At 42.1% G+C, this 21,842-nt stretch overlaps 1 protein-coding gene across 2 annotated transcripts in view; it reads right to left on the bottom strand.

Annotated features, from left to right (window-relative positions):
* ULK2 (unc-51 like autophagy activating kinase 2) overlaps positions 1-21,842 on the bottom strand; it is a 185,297-nt gene that overhangs the window by 54,808 nt on the left and 108,647 nt on the right. The window contains exons 11-15 of one of the 2 annotated variants that reach the window (XM_073573475.1): positions 17,496-17,546; positions 16,187-16,278; positions 14,430-14,598; positions 12,909-12,969; positions 12,528-12,620 (exon numbers count right to left, since the gene is read on the bottom strand). In XM_073573475.1, the coding sequence (XP_073429576.1) occupies positions 12,528-12,620; positions 12,909-12,969; positions 14,430-14,598; positions 16,187-16,278; positions 17,496-17,546 (466 nt within the window). The remainder of the gene's footprint in view (positions 1-12,527; positions 12,621-12,908; positions 12,970-14,429; positions 14,599-16,186; positions 16,279-17,495; positions 17,547-21,842) is intronic. The other variant, XM_073573484.1, reaches the window with a different exon arrangement.

The raw sequence follows: 21,842 nt of genomic DNA, 5'->3' as shown, positions 1-21,842 counted from the left end.
CAAAGCAGTTCTAGGAAAGTCCGCTTCCAAGAAGAACAGGAAGTACAAGTGAAGTTCACTCCGGTGCACTGTTTACACGAGCCTAGCCATGTGCAGCACAAGGCAGTGCAAAGATCCAGATCGCTGCGCTCCACACTCGGGTCAACAACTGACCCAAATCAGCAACTAACGCAGGTCTTGTATCTCTACCAAGAAATATTTACACACCTAGTATAAAACATCAGTAAAAATTACGTCAAATGTCCTGAATCATAACAATAATTTTCATTTGCACTCACATTGCTGATAACACATGGAAAAACAAAATGAACTACAATCACTGACCTTAGACGACAGGAACAACAAGTGAGCTGACGTGAGCTTCATATGTACTTAAAGCATCATTGCACATCGAAAACAAGGAGCCTGTTTTTATTACCATTTCATGTTGACAGTATTAATAGCACAGTCATACCAAATTAGTCCGCACCTCTAAAGTATTTACAGTTAACAAATGCAGATTAAAAGGGGTTTACAGATTTCCTATCACCTCAGTACTATGGCTGCAGTTTGTTTTGAAAACAAACTGCTTTACTCGCCTTCATCAGGTCTAATTAAAAAATTAAAGATGTGTGACAGGATATCAGGACTCTTCAGACCTACAGATGACTACCCATTCCTGCTACTACATGTGGGGACAAATGACACCGTAAGAAACGACCTGGAAACCATCTGCAGAGACTTTGAAGACTTAGGCAAGAAAGTGAAAGAACTGGGAGCGCAGGTGGTCTTCTCTTCCATCCTCCCAGTGGATGGCAATGGAACAAGGAGGTGGAATAAGATTCTGCAGGTGAACAACTGGCTACGTCGATGGTGCCGTCAGCAACGATTTGGATTTCTGGATCACGGAGTGAACTACTTATACGATGGACTACTTGCTAGAGATGGGGTGCACCTTACGAAGACTGGAAAGCAGGTATTTGGAAGTCGCTTTGCTACACTTGTAAGGAGAGCTTTAAACTAGAACAACATGGGAAGGGAAGCAAAAGACCAGAAAAAGCCATACACCTGACAAATGCTACTGAGAACTCTGCTATTAGAAGTGGAAAGGAAGAACAAAGACGAAAGAATCTAATTAAAAAAATATTGGAGAAAGAGAAACCAATCACAAACTAAAATGTTTCTATACTAATGCACAAAGCATGGGCAACAAACAAGGAGAATTGGAACTACTAACACAGGAAAAGAAATATGATGTCATTGGAATCACTGAAACTTGGTGGGACAATACACATGATTGGAATACAAGACTAGAAGGATACAACTTATTTGCAAGAAACAGACTTGATAAACGAGGAGGGGGTGTCGCATTGTATGTTAGAAACGCGTATATCTGCACAGAGATTGAAGCTTCAGAGACTGGGAGTTCTGTGGAAACTGTTTGGGTAAGAATACAAGGACAGAACAATGGAAAGGACACCATTGTAGGCATTTACTACAGGCCGCCTGTGCAAGCTGAAGATATGGATGAACTCTTTATGCATCAAATGGCCAAGTTCTCCAAAAAATATGACATAGTTGTCATGGGAGATTTCAACTATCCAGACATTTGTTGGGAATCTCTCTCAGGCAAAACTAACAGGTCAAGGAAATTCTTATCCTCTCTTGCTGACAACTTTATCTTCCAAAAGGTAAAGGAGAAAACAAGGGGAACTGCTACCTTGGATCTAATCCTTATAAACAGGGAGGAAATGGTTGAGGAGGTAAAAGTGACTGGGACCCTAGGAGGTAGCGACCATGCTATTTTAGAATTTTGGATAACTAGAGGCGGAAGACCTATGAAGACTCAGACGTCAAGGTTAGATTTCAGAAAGGCAGATTTTAAGGGATTCAGAAAGAGAATTGGAGGGATCCAATGGCTGGATATCCTTAAAGACAAAAATGTCCAGGAAGGATGGGAAATCTTGAAAAATGAAATTCTCAAAGCACAGTTGTTAACAATTCCGAAAAGAGGGAAGAATAGGAAGCATTTAAGGAAACCAGGATGGATGAACACAGAACTTAAGCACATGCTAAAAAGGAAGCAAAAAATGTTTATAAAATGGAAAGAAGGAGGCATATCTAAAGAAGAATATAATGCTGTCTGCAGAACCTGCAAAGCACAAATCAGATTATCTAAAGCTGAAAATGAATTGAGGCTTGCAAGAGATGTCAAAAGCAATAATAAAGGATTTTGGGGATATGTCAAAAGTAAAAGAAAAGTCAAAGATGCTATAGGATTTTTACAGGATGAAAATGATGAAATGGTAAGACAGGATGTTGAGAAGGCTGAACTTTTAAATTCCTATTTTGCATCTGTTTTCTCTCAGAAAGGAAATGTAACATCAACTGTTATTCACTGTCCTATTAAGGGAATAGAAGAATCCAGGATATCTATAAACAGAAAGATAGTGAGGAAACACTTAGCTAACCTAAATGTATTCAAGTCTCCAGGTCCAGATGAATTACACCCCAGAGTACTGAAGGAGATAGCAGAAGAAATTTTTGAACCCCTCTCCATAATCTTTGAAAATTCTTGGAGAACAGGAGAAGTGCCAGAAGACTGGAGAAGAGCAAATGTTGTTCCTATCTTCAAAAAGGGGAAGAAGGTGGACCCAGGCAACTATAGGCCGGTGAGTCTGACTTCTATACCAGGAAAGATCTTTGAACAAATTATTAAACAACATGTATGTCAATACCTGGATAAGAATGAAGTGATTAAACAGAGTCAGCATGGGTTTGTAACTAATAAGTCATGTCAGACTAATTTAATTTCCTTCTATGATGGTATTACTGATTGGGTGGATCAAGGAAATGCTGTAGATATAGTATATCTTGACTTCAGCAAAGCATTTGACAAAGTCTCTCATACAATCCTTATTGAAAAAATGACTAAGTATGGAATGGACAAGGCAACTGTTAGGTGGATTCATAACTGGCTTAGTGATCGGACCCAAAGAGTGGTCGTAAATGGCTGCACATCCAGTTGGAAGAATGTCTCAAGTGGGGTACCACAGGGCTCTGTCCTGGGCCCTGTATTGTTCAACATCTTTATCAACGATTTAGATGAAGGAATTGAGGGTAAACTGATTAAATTTGCTGATGACACAAAGCTAGGAGGGATAGCTAATACTAGAGAAGAGAGAGAGAGGATTCAAAAAGATTTAAATAAACTGGAGAAGTGGGCAGCAACTAACAGAATGGTTTTTAACAGGGAGAAATGCAAAGTACTACATCTGGGCAATAAAAATGAAAAAAGCATATATAGAATGGGAGGAATAGGGCTAAGTGACAGCACATGTGAAAAAGACTTGGGTATACTAATAGATCACAGACTGAATATGAGTCAACAGTGTGATGCAGCAGCAAAAAAGGCAAATGCAATTCTAGGATGTATTAACAGAAGCATACAGTCTAGATCACGTGAAGTCATTATTTCCCTCTACTCCTCTTTGGTCAGACCTCATCTGGAATATTGTGTCCAATTTTGGGCACCACATTTTAAAAAAGACATCAACAAACTGGAGCAAGTTCAGAAAAGAGCAACCAGAATGGTGACCGGTCTGCAAACCCTGTCTTATGAGGAAAGGTTGCAGGATTTGGGAATGTTTAGTTTGCAAAAGAGAAGACTGAGAGGAGACTTAATAGCTGTCTACAAATATCTAAAGGGCTGTCACATTGTAGAAGGATCAACTTTATTCTCATTTGCACAAGGAAAGACTAGAAGCAATGGGATGAAGCTGAATGGGAGGAGACACAGATTAGATATTAGAAAAAACTTTTTGACAGTTAGAGTGATCAATGAGTGGAACAGGCTGCCACGAGAAGTGGTGAGTTCTCCTTCAATGGAAGTCTTCAAACAGAGGCTGGACAGACATCTAACTGGGATGATTTAGCGAATCCTGCTTTGAGCAGGGGGTTGGACCAGATGGCCCAGGAGGTCCCTTCCAACTCTACGATTCTATGATTCTATGATAATGCAGAGTCTCCAACTAAAGGGGCAGAAGCAGAGATTTTTCTCTGGTGTGTGTACATTTTCTCCTGCATAACACTGACCAATCATAAGTAGATGTCATGCAAGGGGAAAAAAAAAACGTAAACAATCCCCAAGAGAAAGTCTTTCTCTATGCAAGACATGTGATGACAAACAGCCCTGCTCCACTGTGATTACAAGTGGGCAAGGGAGTAGAGCAGAGCCGTGTCTTTACAAAAACTCATCACACATCAGTCAGTGTGGGAGTAGGGTTGCTGAGAGAAGAGTTGCTAGAGGTTTTTGTAATGTCACACAGTTCTGCTCTACTCCACAGCTTGTAAAGTCACACAACGCTGCTCTACTCCCCAGCTTGTAATGTCACACAGCACTGCTCTACTCCCCAGCTTGTAATGTCACACAGCTCTGCTCTACTCCCCAGCTTGTAATGTCACACAGCACTGCTCTACTCCCCAGCTTGTAATGTCACACAGCACTGCTCTACTCCCCAGCTTGTAATGTCACACAGCTCTGCTCTACGCCCCAGCATGACAAGATGGCATGGCCATTTATTGTGACCAGTGGTGGTCTTGCATTGAAAATCCAAAGCTCAAATATTAATACTTAGGAGACCTTTTAAAAATGGCAGAACTCAACAGCCCTCTTTTCCTAAAACGCGCATTGTGTCTTGTGGATCACCTGACAATATTCAATAAAAAAAGCAAGCTGAATAGCTGAATAAAATTGTGGTTGTAAATTAGAGACTGTCAGTACAGTATTAATTCTCAGGAAACAGCTGCAGAAAAAAAAGGATGCTTTATTCCACTGCAGTCCTTTGCTATTTAGATTAGATCGTCAGTTCCAACAGGATATAACTCACAAGGGAGCGGTCAGATGCAATAAAGTAATTGCCTAGTAACAGTAATAAATGCCTTTATTTAATATGCAATTCATGATTGTACCAACATATTCCAAAGCGCAGACTTCAAAATAGTGACAGCAACTGCATCTATATCATAGCCCTGTAAAATGCCAATCGTAGAAAAGACAGGTGGGGCGTGGCTATGCAGCGGTGAGAGAAGGACGCACGCTGCAGGAGCTCCCACTAATCCTGTGTATATCCTGCGCTTACCGCCTGTATTGAGCACAGGACCTGGCAGCGCTTGGTGCCCGCCGGTGTCGGGACCCCCCAGGAGCTCAGAGGAGAGACGCTGGATGGCTCCGGTGGGCGGGAGCCCTGGAAGACGGGGGTAGACAGCGGGGTCTGTGGGGAGCGGTGGCCATCTTGGACGCGCGCTCTATCAGAGGGAGCGCGGCGTCCAGTCTCTAGCGTTGCGGGGGCAGCGTCTCATATCCTGCAGGATTCAAGAGGAGTGCGGTGAGTGCCCTGAAAAATGGGGCTTGCATGATTCCCTCTTCTGTGAACTGAACTGCTGGCCTGCTAGTGTCACTATACTGCTCCCCCTCCCATTACTGCTGTCTTTGAGGGTGGAAGTTCCTCCTCCCCCCTTCCCTGCCATAGAAGCTTTGGTGACATTCTGCCTTTATCCATACGGATTCTGCTCCCAGGCTGCAATTAATAAGGGTGGCCCCTACTGTGCATATATAACTAACGGGAAGACTTCTGGATTGTATAACTTCAGCTATACCGGGGTATTTCACGACTCCCAATCATGAACCGATCTAAAGGATAGACGGCAGCAGAAAAATTGAAGGAGTATGTCAGACCCGACCCTTCTGAGAGTGCACGTACCCTACGAAATGTCCCCTCGCAATCTCAGCGTAAAAACCGTCCCTCAGGGAATGGAGAGGAGGTAGAACAGGAGGAAATGACCCTTAAACAGGCGTCCGAGCAGCTGATGCAAGCTATCTCCCTCACTAGGACATCCCTGACGGAGAAAATAGAGGATGTCTACACTGAGGTGAGGAGACTCCGTCACGACATGCAGGCCATGAGAGGGCGCATCACTGAGGTGGAGGCGAGAGTGTCCCAGGTGGATGACACCATTACGCCAATGGAGGCTAAGTTAACTAAAGTAGCGGGATCTACGAACGCCTAGAGGCAAAAGGCAGACAACCTAGAAACAGAAAGCGGCGAAATAATATCCATGTCATTGGTCTGCTTGAGCGCTCTGAAGGTCAACACCCTGAGCAATTCTTAGAAAGCTGGCTTAAGACCTCTCTGGGAGATGAATTCTCCTCGGTATTCGCCGTTGAGAGAGCCCACAGGGTCCCCACCAAGCCTTTACCTCCGGGAGCCCCACCTAGACCCTTCCTGGCACGTCTCCTCAACTGTAAAGATAGAGACACCATTCTACGCCTGGCACGACAAAAGAGCCCCATCAAATTCAACGAAGCCGTGATCTCAATCTTCCCGGACTTCTCCATGGAACTCCAGAAGCAGCGTGCGCAATTTATCGACATCAAGAAGCGGCTCAGGGAAAAGAACATTGTATATTCCATGATTTATCCAGCTGGGCTTCGGGTCATCCACGGGGGTTCCTCCATGTTTTTCACAGATCCGGTGGAGGCTACCGAGTGGCTGCGGTCCCATAGAGGATCTCCTGCAAAGGAATCCTAGAGTGTATACTTTCATCTGGATCCTTTTACTGCAGGCCTGATTGGAGCTTTCCTGGCGGGCACCCAGACATCTACAATACCGGACACTACGTTTAGTGATGGTATCCCCTTGTTTGTTTTTCGATAGAGGAGCGGGACTTTGCTCTAATGTTACTAAGTTTATATTCTGTTTTCTTTTCAAAAGCTTTAATTTTAGCTTAAAGTGTTATTTAGGTAAAAGTTGCAGCCAATGGAAGTTTTGCCATTTGTGTGGTGTCTCTTAAGTTCTGCATAGGCGCCGATGCACAACATATCCAGATAAGTGGAGATGGGTACTGATTTAATATGCATGACATGGAATGTGAGGGGTATCAAGACCCCCCGAAAGAAGGTTAAAGTTTTTTCACAAATCAGGCACTATCGCTCTCATGTTGTGGCTCTGGTCGAGACACACTTGACCAGAGATACGGCTCGGACTGTACAGAAACCGTGGGTTCAGTGGTCTATACACGCATTTCACACCAGCTACTCCAGGGGGGTCTCATTACTAATACACAAGGACGTTAGATGGGAGGTCCGGGAGGCCCGGAGAGACACGGAGGGGCGCTTCATATTTGTGTATGCACTGATTAACTCTAGGAAGTATGTCATTCTGTGTGTTTATAATCCCCTTCCAGCTGGTACGTCAATTCTGCAGAAAGCATTGAGTTTTGCTTTGAATTACCCAGACGCGGATGTCATTTGAATGGGAGACTTTAATTTGGTGATGAATAATTGCCTAGACAGATTGAGACTGGATGGTGGGACACCGTCGGCAGTTACATCCCAATTATCACAGTTTATAGAGGGTAGTGGATGGTTGGACCTATGGAGAACATGTCACCCAGAAACAAGGGAGTATACGTGCCATTCCTCCACTAGACGTTCCTTATCCCGTATAGATTACATCTTTGGATCTAGTGGTCTGGCACTATGGGTGGATAGTATTGAACATGGAAGCAGAGGGATTTCAGATCATAGCCCAATCATCCTCAAACTCAGGTATGACCCGCCAAGTGATAGGATAACATGGAAATTAAATCCTTTCTGGCTGAAATTGATTAGGTCACCTGACAGAACAATTGACCAGTTACATGTTTTCGTGTCCTCTCACCCTGAACCCCGGAATGTTAATTTATTTTGGGACGCCCTTAAGGCATACCTGAGGGGCTGCCTATCTTCCACGATCTCCTACATCAAACGGGTGACGTCGGGGGAGGATGACGAAATAGAGCAATGATTTAAAGAGTCAGAGGCCGCTTACTTATCTGATCAAACTAGTGGTAATAGAGTGGAGTGGTTGACGGCCCAAAGATTATATACTCAACATATAGACTCCAAGTCCAAACGTAAATTATTCTTTACTCGCCAATCCTACTTTGAACTAGGGAACCAGTCTAGTAAATTTCTGGCCTATCTGGTGCGGCAGCACAATACAACTAACACAATATTACAGATCCGCAGCTCAGATGGTGCAGTGGTATCCTCGACGAAAGAAATAATGGGATGTTTCCATGATTATTATACCAAGAGATTTTAGCACCACTTTTGTTGTAGGTGTTCCGGGGGATTTTTTTTTTTTTTTTTGGGGGGGGGGGTGGGGGGGCATGCCGGAGTCCTTCTATTAAGCTAATATAATAGTGCTTAAGAAAGAAGGGAAGGACCCTCTGGACTGTGGATCTTATCGCCCCATATCTTTACTTGCAGAAATACGGTTTTGGAGATAGATTTTTAAAATGGGTTAGTACGTTATATATGAAACCTAAAGCCCGTGTCATTGTAAATAGCTCCGTTTCCGAGTCCTTTTCTTTGCACAGGGGGACTCGTCAGGGGTGCCCCCTTTCCCCAGCCCTCTTTGCTCTTGCAATAGAGGCTTTGGCAATTCGCATGAGAACTTCTCCTAATATTAAGGGTATAGAGATAGCAGATCGGGTAGACACTATAGGCCTGTACGCCGACGATATGATAATATTTATGGATAGAGCGGAGGAGACATTGACGGGGGTGATTGCCACTATAAATGAATTCAGTAGATATTCCGGCCTGTATATAAACTGTGAGAAGTCTGCTCTGATACCTCTTTCTCATGCTCCGATGCAGAGTCTTGGGACTCTCTCCACATTGCCACATATCACATTTTAAATATCTGGGTGTTCATATTTCTCAATCTAGCACACTAGATCTGCAACTTAATGTATATCCGTTACTAGAGATGGTTAAGGTTAAATTTATGATTCGGAGCAAACTCCCGATGTCTGTGGCTGGACGCATTAATCTAATTAAAATGATACTACTCCCTAAGATCAGTTATTTTCTCCAATATAGTGCTGTGGTAGTGCCTAAATCTTTTTTCACTAATTTGAACTCCCAGATTACGTCTTTCATATGGGTGAAAACCAGGCCAAAACTTAAGCTATCCACCCTACAAAGGCCAAAAAATGGGGGGGGGGGGGGGGTAGCGCTACCGGATTTTTTTCTATATTATCTGGCGGGACAGGCAAGAGCTATAAATATGTGGATGCCTGGTAATTGTCTTACTAATTCTGAGAGTCATCTGCTTCATGCCGCACGTGCCGATTGCCCACTGGGGTTCTTGGAGATGGAAAAAGTAAAAGTTCCACGTCTGCTGCCCATGCTTCGTCTGGCAAGACTAGTGTGGAGACAGATTAAGAGGGTGGTTGGATTTAGTGATATCATAGCTGAAATGCCCTTATGGAATAATAGTTATTTTCCGACACTGCTTGCCCACCCATCTGCCGAATTCTGGCCTCAGTGCAATGTCTCTACGATAGGGGATATATATGAATGTGGGACACTATTATCTTTTGAACAACTGCAAGTTAAGCGCAATGTCCCGAGGTCACACTTCTTCCGATATTTGCAATTAAGATCAGCCTTTCAATCGCATATGAGAAATATCGGTATAAATAATGCTATTTCGCCTCTACCCTTGATAGGCATTCTTAAATCACAGGGTCGCCAGGGTCTCATCTCCTCTCTGTACACACACATGCTATCGGCGGGGACGGAATCTGCCATATGCCTGGTAAGGGGGAAATGGGAAAGGCTCATCCCTGATACACAGGGAGAGGAGTGGGAGGAAATTCTGGAGTCACCAACTAAGGTATCTCCGTCAATTAACAATAGAATGATACAACTTTATATCATAAACCAATCATATTTGACTCCAACTCGACTTTTTAAGATGGGCTGTTTCCAATCTTCGGAGTGTCTGAGATGCCATGCATCCGATGCAGATTTTATTCACATGATTTGGCAATGTCCGATTATAGTACACTATTGGAAAGAGGTAACGTCATTATTATCCTCCCTGGCACAGATTCCTGTTCCCCTTGAGCCATTGGTTTGTCTGTTTGGGGTGTGGGATGATGAGACATGGGGACATTATACGGGGATTTTCTTACGGGAGACGTTGTTCATGGCATGGAAAGTGTTGGCACTGCGGTGGATGGGGGGGTTCGGATCCCTCCCTTAGGACCTGGATAGAATTGGTGAACTCAATTATACCATACGAACGCACGCTCTACCAAAACAGAGGGTGCCCGGGCAAATTTGAGAACATATGGGAGAGGTGAAACTCCTCTCACCTCACGTTGGAGGACGGAGATATCGCATAATAAAGAGCTAAATATATAGACATAGGCTGCAAATAGTTGTTTTGTAGTAGTAGTACTAGTAGTAATGTTTTGGAAGTTGGCAGGCTTTATCATTTGAATAAAAATACATAGACTAATGTAGGCAATTGACAGTATGTTTTATTCTATGCACAGTTGGTATACATACGTTGTTTGACATTGATGCTCTGTGATATGTATGTGTGTTACATGATATTTTCATTGCTGTCAGTTTGCATATTGTATATCCTGCCTTTGGTTCAATAAACGAATTTAAAAAAAAAGAAAAGACAGGTGGGCAACACTGGGTAGGCAACGCGGTTGAATGCGAAAAGTGAATCTGCCAGTAATATTACCCCCCACTCCCAATATATGGGCATACAGATCTCTGAAATATAAATCAATCAATAACTTTAAATGGTCTCTCTCTTGCTGCATTCTCAAATAATTAGCATTTTCATTCATATGCAAATTAAGCATCAAGTGCTCTGGGCCTGGCAGAGAACATAAGGAGCCACCTCCTCTCCAAGTTATTTTCCTCCCCAGGACCAACCTGCTTAGCTTTCCTGATCGCCATCATGCAGACAGTGCACTATGCACCAAACAAGGAAATCAGACACCGAGCTATCAAGCTACAGAGGCCGGTGCTAGGAGAACAAACAATTTAGGGAGGCAGAGGCTTGTTAAGTTGTTAAGTGCTCAGTCCGGAATAGAGCACCACTCCGGCGTTTTTTTTTTGTTTTTTTTTAATTATTATAGCGCCATTTATTCAATGTCGCTTTACATGTGAGAGGGGTATACATAATAAAAAACAAGTACGGCGATCTTGAACAAAACAAGTCACCGACTAGTACAAGAGGTAGGCCGGGGTCACACTTGCGAGAAACTCGCACGAGACTCACATCTCAATACCCGGCACTGCCGCCTTCACTCGGGACCGGAGTGTGTGGCTGCATGTATTTCTATGCAGCTGAGCTCTCCGGTCGAGAGTGCCAGTGGCAGTGCTGGGTATTGAGATGCGAGACTCATGCGAGTTTCTCGCAAGTGTAAACCCAGCCGTAAGAGGACCCTGCCCACGAGGGCTCACATATAATAGGTGAGAGTAGGGCTGGTCAGGAAGCTGGAGTGGTGCTACTAACGCAAGATCCCTGCCACTGTTCTTATACTCACCCAACGCAGTCTTCAGCTCATCCTGATGCTGTTTCGGTTCCACAGCACCATCTTGTGACTGCAACTTCTGACAGACCAGAAGTCAGAAGTATCAGTCACAAGTTCTCAATGCAAGTCTATGAGAGCCAGGATGAAGCTCTCAGACTTGTGTCAAAAACTGACCTCCAGCTCACTCAAAGAAACACTGGAGCGATCCTGCAGGTCACAAACCTGGAGACCGACCGGAGCAATGCTGATAAAAGATGAAGACGGTGGCGGGTAAGTATTATAGTAGGGGGCAGGGAATTTACATTAGTGGCTTCACGAAAACACTGCAATAATTATAAATATTTAAAAAAACAAACACACAAAAAAACAAAAACACTGAAGTGCTGCTTTAACGCCTCAGTTGCATTTGAATTAAGATACAAATTTCTCGGGAATGCAGCAAAAGACAGAAGATATAAAAGGTGTCGTTGGATTTACATTTCAAACACCTGCATGCCCAAATATCGATTTTGGAGGTTCATATTACAGATTCCCTTTAAAAGATACCTGATGCTTTCCAAACTGAAGTTGTACAGTGATCATCTGTTGGTCAATAGTAATGAGGAAATTGTACACTACCTGCCCTACTGTAGCTTGCTTATGCATATGGGAAGTGAGGGCACAAACGATCGATAGGAAAAACTGGAAATTATCACCTACTTATAATTTCTGTCATGTAATAAGATCGCTAAATTTTCGGAAAGTTCAGCATTTTTTTCCTGATATACCTAGCTAATTTCTTTTAGCTGCACCATAGGTTTCCAGAAATATGGGCTTTTTTAGGACTTTATATTTGGTGCTAACTTTTACGGTCTTTAACAAGGGGTTTCACAGGGTAATGATGCATCAGAAAGCCTTAGAGATTTATGATTTAAAGAAAAAAAAAAACATTTCTCAGGCAAAAAATCGAAATTAAATAGGAGAAAACTGGCCATTTTTAATCTGGCGACCAGTCCTGACTAGGAACTGATAAATTAAGTAGCAGGACTTTAGGATTTACCCAGAGCCACACTAATCAAATACAAGCACAATATTGTTCATGTGTTTTGTAGTGGATTCCTTGCAATACGCTAATGTCAGTTTTCTGGATTTCTAGATTCTAGAAATACCTGGTGGGATCAGTTGCAGAACTGCAGCGAGAGGGGCTACAAGGGGCTTTCTGTGTTTGTCCAGATCCCCCTGATGTACTCAAGGGAGACTGCCTGTAAAGTTGAGAAAATATAAATGACATCACTAAGATACTTCTAAGGCCATATATTAGTCAGTGACTATACAAATAATTTATATTGGAAATACTGAGTGGTTCCTAACATACTGGCAGATTTGCCATTAATAGAAATCATGTAACTAAAAGGCAGACTCCTTTACACGGCAAATTTATTTTATTCCATTACACACATCAGTTACTGTCTTGTAAGAATGTCCTACACGGCTGCAGAAAACCTCAACTGCCAAAGTAATAAAATAAGCTAAAGTAGGTGATAACTTACCCTCCGCACAACAGGAACTCACTAGACGCCCTGCGTCCGGCTGTCCCTGTAGGCATATCATCTGCAATAAAAGCAACACAAATTATGTTCACGAGATCAGGCACTCAGGCTTGTTGCTAAAACACCATATATCGCTTTCTGGTGCACATAAAGTACTTTTTTGCCACACTGAGGGCTGCAATTTGAAAAATGTGGTATAGCTGTCATACAAAGAATCAAATAGGAAAAAAAATGCAATCCAGCACCTTAGGAAAGTTACAAATCTTGCCTTTATTGAATAACCCTCTGAATAAAAAACTGAATAATAAAAACCAAACATAACAGCGTTACGCGTTTCGGAACCTAAGAGTCATAGTGAGTACGAAACAAGTAAGGGTGTCATGTTGTGTTTTTTCATTCCCAATTTTTTTTTTAAATTAATTTTATTGAGATGGTTATTCAATAAAGACAACATTTTTACTTTTTCCCCAACGGTGCCGGACTACAACTTTTTTCTCTACTTGATAAGTTGACTTGAGGATACTGGCCTGGAGATTAGAGAGCATTGCTGAAAAGAGGATAATTTGTACTTTCCTTGGGATAATGAGCAGATATTCTACCTTATTATAGGTTATACAAAGAAGCACCTAAGAAGATCAGAGCACCCAAAAGTTAAGCCCCCGTCACACATAGCGACGCACCAGCGATCCCGACAACGATACCTGGTCAGATCTCACCTGTGATCAGGACCAGTGACGACGCGGGTAACAAGCGCGCGCGTCGCTTAGTTACCCGCTGTGTACCTTGGATACCAGCTCACTGATCGATGGTCTCCCGCTGCCATACGCAGCGTGCTGGCCAGCGGGAGACCAATGATCAAAAAAATGTCCAGGGCATTAGAGCACAAACATCGATACCCGGCGGGGGGGCCGGTCGCTGATACATGTCACACACCGCGAGATCGCTGGTGAGTCACAAAACTTGTGACTAAGCAGCAATCTCGCTGTGTGCGACGAGGGCTTTAGGTTCTGAGTTCTATATAAATTGTTGGGTCTGAGTTAATTTTGCTGCTTTACTCGTTTTCTAGCTTTTTTTGCTTTAAAAATAAATAAAATCGTGTTTCATCAAGATGGAGAAGGTTGGAAATTAATATGTATACTTAGATTTGAGGGAGATAATAAATTCCCCCATTATTTTTCCTAAAATTACTGTATTTTTTGGACTAAGACGCATTTTTTTTTCTCAAAAAATGTGGAGTAAAATGGGGGATGCGTCTTATAGTCTAGATGTACCTGCTCAAGCTGTGGTAGAGAGGTGGGGGAGCGGCAGCGGCGGAGCCGCAGGTCACAGGGGGCAGGAGTGGGCAGCAGAGGCTAACTCCTGTGTCCGCTGCTAAAGAGAAATGAATATTCACTGCGGCCAACATCAATTATGTTTGGCCAACACCATAAAATGTTAAAACGTGTCAACCCGATTTAATTTTTGTTTTAAATTATTTTGTGAATAGCATTCTAGTAGAACACGCTACAACAGGATACTTACATGAGTGGTCGGAGGATGGGTTGCTTGGTACCAGGACAAAGTCATCTGTGTCACATGACGAGTTCTTGCTGCTTGTGCTGGCAGAGTCCTTGGAGATTTGTAAGTAATTTGGAGGACCCAATGGGGGAGACAGATGTTCTTCCTGGATATGCTGCATATCCGGCAGAGACTGGAAAATAGAATAAAAAAAAAAAAAAAAAAAAAAAATTACCTATACGTGTAATAAATTTACACTACTAACAAATGGCAGCCATAAGGTCTATAGACTGCTAGAAATCGGATGTACCGTAGTTCAAATTTTACAGTAACTAAATAAGTAAAAAAGCAAGACGTGCATTTAAATAACATAGGGTTCTTAGTAAACACCGTTTTTGATCAAAAAAACTTAAATGCCATCCCACCATCGGCAAGGTGATCCTGTTCGGGATGGTCTAAGGCTAGTTTCACATTTGCGCTTTTGAGCGCAGCGATGGCCGCTAAGCCCTGCCCCTAGCTCCGCCTACCAGCGCATGACGCTGCATGCGCCCCCTATCACTGGGGGCGCAGGCCGTGCGCAGTATGCGTTTGGCGGCGCATGCGTCCTTTTCACGGTGCGCCGAGCGCAACCAAACTGCAGCAGGTTGATAAAGATAGGGGACGCAGGACGCATGCAGCGTCGTGCGCCGGTAGGCGGAGGCGCAGCAGGGGACGGGGCTTAGCGTCGGCCGTGCGCAGGCCGTCGCTGCGCTCAAAAGCGCAAATGTGAAACTAGCCTTACAGTGGCTAAAATTAAAAGCCATGGTGTGGCCTCCCTTCCTTGAGCTGGATATTACATTTAAATAGTTTCCCATGACTGGTGTCCAGTTTGGGACCCGGTCTTTTGTCTGCCCTTATACACAATGAGGTCACGTCTAACACATGGTAACGTTTTTAATATTTGAGAGTGTAGGACCATCCCGATCAGGTTCAGCTTGCCGATAGTGGGAAGGCTTTTATGCTTTTTTTTTTTTTTTAACCAAAACTAATAACTGTTATTTAAATGCACTCTTGCTTTTTTTTACTTATTTAATTACAGCAGGGTAGATGATCATTTTGTTTCTTGTAGGTTTTGTCTGTTTAATGGCCAATGTGAACATACATTTATGTGCTGCATGCATACCAACTTAAGCTCAATTTTTAAAGGCAAATTAGAAAGTAGGCAAATTGCTAATTTTTAAGGGGATAGGTAATGATTAAACGGGACCCGACCAAGCAGTGTTATCTACCAACATCATGTTGTAAAGCAGATTAATATATGGTTTTGCAGGAAAAAGTTGAGTCATTTACAGTCTCTGCTCTTTCTGGGCTTATTAGTCCAAAAGGCACCTCTATCCAGTGACTGAAAGTCTTCCTTGTTTGACTACGGAAACACATAGAAGCTACTAAGCAGGACCGCCCACTGGACACCTAGAATGAGCAAGGACCCCCATGAATGAAATACAATTATATTTCATATGGTATTTTCCCATAATACTATATACCAGTCTGTTCAGTTTCCTTCTGCTCTATAAAATTCTGCCCTTATTTATGTGGAACATTTTCAAAACCCAGAAAGGTTAAAAAATAAATAGCAAGTAGTTCTCATTCAATATCTTCCTCCTTTGAGTTACCAAGTGAGCCACAAATCATTTCTCCCATCAAGATCTGGTACAGGTTCATTGTTGGCAGTATACAATTTGCAAAAGTATTCTACAAATAATAGAGTGATGATTTTAATAATGGAAGTAGTAAACACTTACAGCAGGAGATGCAAAGCGACAAGATGGTGAGCTTCCACAGGAGCTGCCAGAAATACTTGACCCCGAGTAAGTAGGCACTGGGACAGGACAGGCTAAAATATACAAGAAAATTTAGATACACATTAGCATATGTACCTTAAAAGTCCCTGAGCTTCCACAGTTCTGTTACTCTTCTCCTTTTTGCGCTGCTTCACTCCATTGCAGAGATATTCACAGTTCCTGCCTTCTCTGGGGGATGTTATGCTTTCACTCCTCCAAGACGCCGTCAATCAAAACACTGACAATGTCTGATTGCTAAATCAGCTGTCAAGCTGTGATTGGCAGAGTCTGGGAGGAAGGGGAAGAAGAGCACACCCAAAAAAAAAAGTTCCGAAGAAATGCCTAGCTTGTCTGGTTTGTCTGAAAGCAAAAATTTTACATGTTGTTCGCCAAAAGCAAGAAATGTGAATAACTCTAAATGGAGCGATACAGCGCCAAAAAAAAAAAAAAGCGGCAGAATCAGGGAAGCCAAGGGATATTTCCATGCCAATTAACTTAAAGCATGCCTGTCAGCAGGATTTTTCTACTGTTATACTGATTACAAGGATACCTTGGGTGAGGAAATCTGTCTTGTGGTTGTTGTTTAAGCTTTATTTGTAGTTTTCAGTTAATGAGATTCTCGTGCTTTGGGGGAATCCTGTAGGATGTCATAAGAATGCATATGTAAGCAGAGCACCACATGAAGACCCCCCATAGGCCGTCCCGAAGCACGAGAATCTCATTACCTAAAAACCGCAAATACAGATTACCCAACAACCGCAAGACAGATTTCATCACTCAAGGTATTATCTTAATCAGTATAATGGCGCCAACCTGACAGTGTCTGTAGGTTACTGTGCACAATCCTGCTAACCGGTTCACTTTAATTGTTTTGATCAGGTGACGAGAATTCAATCCATCATCAGAATTTAATTGTCTCCTCCTCTGTCCAATGCTCCAGATTGGGCAGCAAACGTGGCATGTGTCGATTTGAAAATGCTGGGAACAGTTCATTATTATGTCCCCTGTTAACTCATCCCAATAAAAGGTTATTGGGATGATAGAAAATTCTGGATATACAACAGTCCGGTAGAAATCTATTGCTATTCTCCATTTTTTTTTTTGTTTTTTTTTTTAAATTGGCCAAAATAAACTGTATAAAAAAAAAAAAATTAAAAAAAAATCAGCCGACAAGTACACACCCGCAAGAATTTGCACTTTGAGTACATCTGGCAGCCTTATTACTAGCCACAAGATGGATCAATATTTACCCTCCACAGTATGTACTTACACTTTTTGACTGTAGACACCTGAACTAAGAAAGGATGATTGAAAAATCCCTCTGTAGAAAAAAAAAAAAAAAATATGGTATTACTGGACGTACATCCTCAGCCAGTTAGTGGATCATATGATTAGGGTATGTGCACACGTTGCAGAAAATTTCTGCACAAAAACCTGAATCCCTTCCCAGAAACCGCACCTATTTTTCCGCAGCGGTTTTTGTGCGGTTTTGATGCGTTTTTTACCGCAGCGGTTTCTAAAAGCATGGGAGAAGCCTAAACCGCGGAAAAAAACGCAAAATTAATGTGCATGCTGCGGTTTTTACCGCGATGCGGTTTTTTCGCGGTAAAAAACGCATCAATGTGCACAAAGAGTGCAAAATGCATAGGAATGACTGTGCACCTTATTTTTAGCGGTTTTATAGTGAAAACCGCGGTAAAAACCGCTAAAAAAACGCTGTGTGTGAACACAGCCAGTGCAAGTCCATATTCTAATTTTACAAGACTTCTGACATCTGGAAACTAGGGATTTCATTTTAACATTTTTTTTTTAAAATAGAAGTTCTGGCACAAGGGCTAAGGAACACGTTAAAGAGTAACCATAGCTGTAATTTTTTTGCCATAAATCAGTAACACAAGTGAAAATAAGAAACTTTAAACTTATAAAGTGTGATTAATTCAACAGCCGCATACAGACATGTAGATAAACCTATTAACAGGTGGCTTAGATTAATGGCACTTTACAAATATTCAACAATCCAAACAGAGCAAGGAAGCATAGGCCAAAAGGAGTAAAATTAAATCTTTATTAACAAAATATATCTAAATTAGAGCAATAAAAAAAAAAAATGCAAAAACAGATACAAAAAAGGTACTGCCTACCAAAGTAGTCTAACAATGCCTAAATAGACCGGTGTCTTCATACAGAGAACATAAATGCCACAAACTGTCAGGGGGTTAGTCAAATACACAAACCTATAAAAAGGGTTCAAAAAACAGCCAAGAGGTAAAGAAAATACTATCACAAGTCAAAGTGGCTGACTATGCATAAAAGTGATACATCGAGATTCCCAATCTAGATGTCAGCATACAAAGAGTAAATATTCAGGCAACACATTTAGGTCTACTTGCTAATCCCCATTACACTGTAGAAAGGAGCTGCATGACATGCAAATGATTATGTGAATCTCAATACATAGATTGAATAAGGTGCATTGTGCTGGAAAATAGAGTGTCTCTAAAGACTACATCAATGTCATCAATGGCTACACATGCAAATGAATGGGAGCCATGCATACCAGGACAGAGACAGGGGAGTCATGCATACCAGGACAGGGACTGGGGAGCCATGCATACCAGGACAGGGACGGGGGGGGGATCCATGCATACCAGGACAGGGACAGGGGGGAGCCATGCATACCAGGACAGGGACAGGGGGGGGAGCCATGCATACCAGGACAGGGACAGGGGGGGGAGCCATGCATACCAGGACAGGGACAGGGGGGGAGCCATGCATACCAGGACAGGGACAGGGGGGGGAGCCATGCATACCAGGACAGGGACAGGGGGGGGAGCCATGCATACCAGGACAGGGACGGGGGGGGAGCCATGCATACCAGGACAGGGACGGGGGGGGAGCCATGCATACCAGGACAGGGACGGGGGGGAGCCATGCATACCAGGACAGGGACGGGGGGGGAGCCATGCATACCAGGACAGGAGGGCGAGACATACAAGGACAGTGACGGGTCATGCATACCGGGACAGGGATGAGGGGACAATGCATACCCGGAGTCAATAAGCTTACTCAGTTTTTCCTGGCAAAATTAGGTGCCTCGGCTTATACTCGAGTATATACGGTAATTAAAATTTAACTTTTATTTCATATAAATTAAAGCCGGTATACCGACTTTTTCTAAGGCTGTGTTTACCCGTTGCGTTTTTTTCGCGGATTTACCAATAAAATCAGCTCAAAAAACGCTTAAAAGAAGCTTCCCATTCATTTTAATGCATTTTGCACTTTTTGTGCTTCGCGGTAAAAAAAACGCAGCATGCTCATTAATTTTGCGGTAAATTCCGCATTTCTGGCTATTTTCTATGTGTCTGGGGACGCTCCGGAAAAAAAAATCAAGGCAAAAACGAGCAAATATGCGCGGGGAAAAAAAACACGCGTTTTCTGGGAAGGAGTCCAGTTTTCATGCAGAAATTTTCTGCATACGTGTGCACATAGCCTAAGGGCCGTGCTAACCACATTGCTTAGTACACACATTCTTGATTTACTAAATATGGGACATAATCAGACTGATAAGGGACACTAGTCTAGAATGCTCATTCATCTTGAATAACTTTACCACATCTACCATTACCAGGAATCAGTGGGTCACAATTAATACCAACCTGTGTCCCAATATACATCCACACTGGATGTATGTACATAATAAATCTAATAAATAATGAAAATAACTTAATTTATATGAAATTAAAGTTACATTTTAGTTACACATTTTTCTCCTCTTTAGTTATTTCTAATGTACCGGTGGTGTACACCAATGTGTAATCCTGTTCTATGAAATTTGATAAACTTTATATCTTGGTAATTAATTTAGTTTGTACATATATTTTGTCAATCCAAGGTAAAGATATGAGTATTCAAGGACAGAGGTCCCGTTCCAGTTTCACCCATTGCTTATGTTCCACAGACCTGAACCAGTCCACTGCTCTGAAAAGAATTGCAGACTGATGGTAATTTTTTTTTAGCTCGGGGCAGAATGTATCCTAGGCCTCAATGTTCCCCATACAAACTTGCCAATATATCAACTACCACTTCAACATACTTGGAAGACATATCCACTTACTGTGATGGTCTTTGGAGGATGAATTATCTAGAACTAAAAGGAGTTTTTGAAGGCCTCTTTGTGCCATTATGCCTTATGACAACTTCAACAGCACTTTAGGTCATACCCCTCTAGCACAGGAAGGGCTTGCTGTCTAAAACAAGGCAAAGGCTTTTGTAATGACAGGACATGCTGGCTATTCAAGAACATTTAGCCATTTCTCTTCTGCTCCTAAAGCAGACAATGGCAGGGAGGAAGTAAAGGGTTGCAGTAAGTTCAAGTCTCATATAGCTCTGATCAAAATGTAAAGGTATGGAGTGTGAAGCCAAGAAGTAAATGAAGCTACCAGTCAACATAAAAAAAACCAAAAACATTTATGTACAGTATATCAAAACGTTTTTTCTTTTAAGCGGCATACTGTAAAATATGCCTTTTTCCCCATTAAGTTTACAAATCTATTTTTGATTTACTGAATCTTGAAAAAGAAATAGGATGTTTTATTTAGGCTCTCTATCTGCAGATCCAATAATTAAACCCTAGTACACTGTAATCACAACCTCAAGCACAACATGAAAAGCCAGGCTAAAAATAAAACTACCATAGTTAGCGAGAGCCAAAACCTTGCTTTAATGCATTTTAAAAAGGTAATAATTAAAATTAAAAAAAAAACACTACAGATATAACGCATCATGGAAAACATTGTAGGATTTTGTGGTTTGCGAAAGCCTTAATGCAATATTGAAAAATGCTTTTTATGCCTTTTTTTTTTAGCTAAATAGATCTTTTTCAAGACACGTAAACAAACAATTTGGTTCGTCAAAATCTTGGCAGACGTACAGGCTGACTAAATTATCTCCATGTAGAAGGAGCCAAGACGAGGTGTGCATGGCTGCTCGCTCTGTTGTCACAGAGGAGAATTGCGACACCAACTGTGCTGATCAGCCTTCTACGCCCCCGAATCTCCTCATAGGACAATAAAGCCTCAGGAACAGAATGTTCTCATGAGGATAAAAGCTTTTATTTAAAAACCTTGGATTTGTGGCAAAGCACCAATAACACCTTGCTATATACAGCTTATTCAGATTACACGCTCCTAAAAAACGACATGACAAGTCGCCACTTCAACCATAATGACAGTCAGTAAAGAACATATTACAACCCTCATAGTGATGACTACCACAAACAATCAGCCTATAATTATATATATAGCTTGCTAATATAATGACATATTACGTAATATGACTCATATGCTATAGAAATACATTGCTTTAAAAAGGGAATCTGTCAAGTCTCCCACTGCTTTTACACTGTACCCATGACGTTGTAGTCCTTTATTCAGGTATTTTAGTCATGCTTTTATTTTTTCTTTAATACTACATATTATATTTCAGTAAAATGAACTTAGATACATAAGCTTGCTGTATGGTAAGGAACTAGGACTAGTCCGATGAGGAGTTTACACACAGACTAGTCAGCTTGGAAGCTGCAGTAACACTGTGATTGACAATTCCCTTACTGCTGGCT

Source organism: Dendrobates tinctorius, unplaced genomic scaffold (genome assembly GCF_039654945.1).
Source record: "Dendrobates tinctorius isolate UK_male_01 unplaced genomic scaffold, ASM3965494v1 ptg000007l, whole genome shotgun sequence".
NCBI lineage: Eukaryota > Metazoa > Chordata > Amphibia > Anura > Dendrobatidae > Dendrobates > Dendrobates tinctorius.
This window is presented reverse-complemented; position numbering and strand designations above follow the sequence as displayed.